Below are 3,969 nucleotides of genomic sequence, written 5' to 3'. Positions count from 1 at the left end.
ACAATTGCCGACCGTTCGGTTCCCACCGCTAAACATTCCGCTGCCGGGGTGCACAGGTGTGCACGGGAGAACGACAATGCACTCAGAAGGACAGATGTCGGAGCCACGCAGACTGCTACTGCATGTGTCATAATAGAACCGAGTCTAAAGCTAAGCGATGAATGACAGTTCTCTGTGCTCGGCCTCGTCTGTTGAATAGGGGAACAATACCATCACCAAGACAAGCCTTGTAGTCGTCACTTCAACGTACATAGACACCAGTTACGCTGTTGTGTCGTAGTTCCATGCCTGTTCTGTTCCTATAGACCCCCCGTCTCTTTGATTCATTCTTTATAGTACAATACAACTGAACAGTCAGCTAAAGACTGTATTAACCTATGCAGAGAATCTATACATTTTGAATTCGCCGCTATGGAGTCGTGCCCCGTCAATGACGGAATTTTCGCCCCATTAAAGAAATAGAATCAAGTTGCAAACGTTTGGAATTTTCTTAATGTTCGTATTGTGATTCAGTTTATTCCCGTCGATAAAGGGAAATCTGAAACGAAATTATTGCACTTTAGCATCGTCATGCAGCAAATTCTAACGCTTAAACACATTATTGAAGGAAGCATTCCGGATAATTCGTACATTTCTTAAATATTACGGGTGTCTGCTCTCTTACACCCGTAATTATTAAAAAAAATCTACTAAATTAATTAAATCGTACACTAGTAATATACGAAACAATAAGATCGGACATTATTGTCCTAACGTATTAATTAACCACACATCCGAGAACCTTTCACGCATTGATTCAATTTTATTAAATAATCGGGAAAGAATGAATGAACAAAGGCCAGTGTGAATGGAGCCCTTTCATCTATTGGACACCCTTCGACCAATGAGCAGGGCTAACCGAAGCGGCCAATAAGGAACCTCCATTCTACTAAGTGCCCTTTCTTATAAGGGAGGACTTCCTCTCACGTGTACTAGTTTAAAGGAATTTTATGAAGATGGTCGACGATATTAATGGAATGTCAAAATCTCACATTAAACGACCCATGAATGCTTTCATGGTTTGGTCACGAGCGCAAAGAAGGAAAATTGCCGTGGAAAATCCAAAGATGCATAATTCCGAAATCAGTAAACGCCTTGGTGCGGAATGGAAAATTTTAAAAGAGGAAGACAAGAGACCTTTCATAGACGAAGCAAAGAGATTGCGTGAACAACACATGAAGGATTATCCCGATTACAAATATCGGCCTCGTCGAAAGCCCAAACCGCCAGCAAAGAAACAGGATTCGGCATTCACCTTTCCCATGACTTATTTACCACCGATGGATCCACGATACATGCCAAGTTTGAGTCAAGGATACGACGTAGATAAACGATCGATGCCAACATCGCAAATATCTCAATACTCCAATATGTGTTATCCATCCTCATTCGCATCGGATCCTATTATGAAACCGAATCTCACCCCGCCACCCATAAGTTGTTTCGGTAAACAAGAATTGCCATCAGTAAGTTGTGCTCCTACTTATAACTTTTATACTAATTCATCATTAATGAATCATTCGAATGCTACGATAACAAACACCTCAAGTGCCTATCCTTCGTCTCCGTTCGTTTCACCTTATAATTACGTCAACAGTCAAGATAATAGAAGAGTTTTACCGGTGTTAAATTCGCCGCTGCATAGTGTTTTCTAGCTAATTGTTACCAATGACGCATCTTAACAACGAACGAGATAGAACTGTGATAGATCATCTATTACATCCTTTGATATTTATACTTCTCCAGGAATGGAGGTTGTACATTTTTTTGAAAAGTGAGCACCTTCGTTTTTTAATATCAAATTTTATTATATTTGTACAGTTTATAGTAGCTAATTTATCTTTTTAAAGATTTTTGACGATAATAAAATTAATTATATTCTTATGCTTTTGTCCGTTATTCAAGTATTCTAATGGTTTAATTATCCAAACAGTAAACGTAATAAGTCAAGTTGTACAAAATATGCTCTATAATTTATTAAACTAAGCTTGTATACAAGAATTGTACTGATTAGAATAGGATTAGTGAAGTAAAAAAAGGGATTAGGATAAGATTGAAGCTAAAAGAAACCAAGTTTAGCATTTCCCAAACTGAAATTTACAGACCAGTTACAGAAAGTTTGCAGTGTTAAGAAGGTATCTAGTAATATATGTTTTTTTCTTAAATATATATTGATAGAATAAGAATAAAGTTCAGTTGCTCCACACACAGGTCTTCTGAAAAAGTTGTTTTATTTTTCAAACATTTATATAAAGTTCCATAAATCAGTAGTTTGGAAAGGCTGACCTACATAGTGCCTGGAATTCTTCTGTAAATATATCTTAAAACCAATAGGTTTATTATATTAATTATAAATCTAATTACAAATTTAAACTGTATTATTTTCAGCCAATATCTGAAAACTGAGTATTAGACTGTAAACAATACACCTTAACGATATCTAGCAAAAGTTTAATATACTAAAAATGTTATTAGCCGCATAATTACCACTATTACTAATTAGTATATAATTATTAATATATCGGGCTTAGTGATATATAATTATACTTATTTAAGATTACAAAAGTACACATGCAACAAAACAATTTGCAATTAAATATTTTTATTTTAAAATTACAAAATTAGAAAAAACTATCCTTGTTGGAAAAACTTTCTGGATCCATCATTTAATTCTGGCAAAGTTAGCAACTTGAGTGCGTGACGAATGCGATTTTTGGTTTCTGGAACACTTAGAAGATGAATCAAATCAATTACAGGTGGACCTTCCTATTAATAATAAATGTATTATAAACACACAAATAAATTTCACAGTGCAATTAAAACAAACTTATTTTTTCAAATTAAAAGTGATCAACTAAAGATTCATTAAGCAATATCTCAATATAATAGGATATTCAAATAAATTCTTAATACTTCAATAAAAATTTAAAATTTTTCTACGAATTTTTTTAATTTCATTATGATATAAAGAAAACCACAATTATACACATTAAGAGAACTATGTCCTTCTACATTAATAATAATGAATTAAAATTGGTCAATGAAATCAAGTTTCTGGGGATTATCTTGACACCTTTACTGTCCTTTGATAGACATACTAGGATGATGATGATTAAAGCTAATAGAATGATTAATGGTGTAATGAAATTGTTTGCTAAGACACATCTAAGAAATATACAAACACAGTTTAACCTATTCAATTCAATTGTATATAATTCAGTGAGCTACGCATCACCATTTTGGTGTATGGCCAACTATCAGAAACTGGAGATTATCCAGAACAAATTTATTCGAAGATTGTTTTGCTTGGAATATAAAATTCCGGGGAGTGCTTTAAGGTTAGAAGTAAGCAGATACAGTCCCACTGCATTATTTATCAAGAGAACTATGATGCTGTTAATGAAGATAAGAGATAGTGGAGATATTTCATTCAATCTGCTACAACAGTTATATAAGTATTCTGTACAGAAGAATTCTAAAAGGAATTGGATAGCTCAAATTTCAAGAGTGATCAATAGTTATGGTTTCTCAATTGCTCCATTTATCTTTTCGCCGAATCTAAGTGAAGATTTGTGTAGTCAGCTAACGCATAGCATTTTAGATATTCTATTATCACATGACATAGAAGACAACCGTTCACGTTTAAAACCAAACTGGTATGGTTCACTATTGAACTATCCAAATATTAATAATTATATTCTATCGAATCTACCTTTTGTTATAAAACGGTTTTTTATTCAAATACGTCTAAATTCAGAAATATTAATGTTAAATAATAAATTCTACTCGTATGCTGATAATTTATGTCCTAGATGTAATATGGAATTTTCAAAGTATCACTTGTTTTGCCAATGTGAAAAGAGCTATGAGTTAAAAAGGAAATTTGATTTGTTAAGTTTAAGTGAGTGCAGATCGGTGGAAGAAATGTAC

At 33.5% G+C, this 3,969-nt stretch overlaps 2 protein-coding genes across 2 annotated transcripts in view; one reads left to right on the top strand and one right to left on the bottom strand.

The window, feature by feature from the left end:
* Positions 1–919: 919 nt before the first annotated feature.
* LOC111635921 (transcription factor SOX-14-like) lies at positions 920–2,456 on the top strand. Its single transcript, XM_023381059.1, has one exon. It carries the CDS (start codon positions 990–992, stop codon positions 1,692–1,694), a length of 705 nt encoding a protein of 234 aa, XP_023236827.1. The 5' UTR covers positions 920–989; the 3' UTR covers positions 1,695–2,456.
* Positions 2,457–2,565: 109 nt separating this feature from the next.
* LOC111635922 overlaps positions 2,566–3,969 on the bottom strand; it is a 21,226-nt gene continuing 19,822 nt past the window's right edge. The window contains exon 7 of the mRNA XM_023381060.1: positions 2,566–2,805. Coding sequence (XP_023236828.1) covers positions 2,671–2,805 — 135 coding nt within the window. The 3' untranslated portion in view covers positions 2,566–2,670. The remainder of the gene's footprint in view (positions 2,806–3,969) is intronic.

Source organism: Centruroides sculpturatus, unplaced genomic scaffold (assembly GCF_000671375.1).
Source record: "Centruroides sculpturatus isolate CEXI.00-Female unplaced genomic scaffold, Cexi_2.0 scaffold1063, whole genome shotgun sequence".
Taxonomy (NCBI): Eukaryota; Metazoa; Arthropoda; class Arachnida; order Scorpiones; family Buthidae; genus Centruroides; species Centruroides sculpturatus.
This window is presented reverse-complemented; position numbering and strand designations above follow the sequence as displayed.

What these genes read in the sequence shown, in the direction of transcription:
- LOC111635921 (XM_023381059.1), top strand. Translation starts at nt 990, where the DNA reads ATGAAGATGGTCGACGATATTAATGGAATGTCAAAATCTCACATTAAA.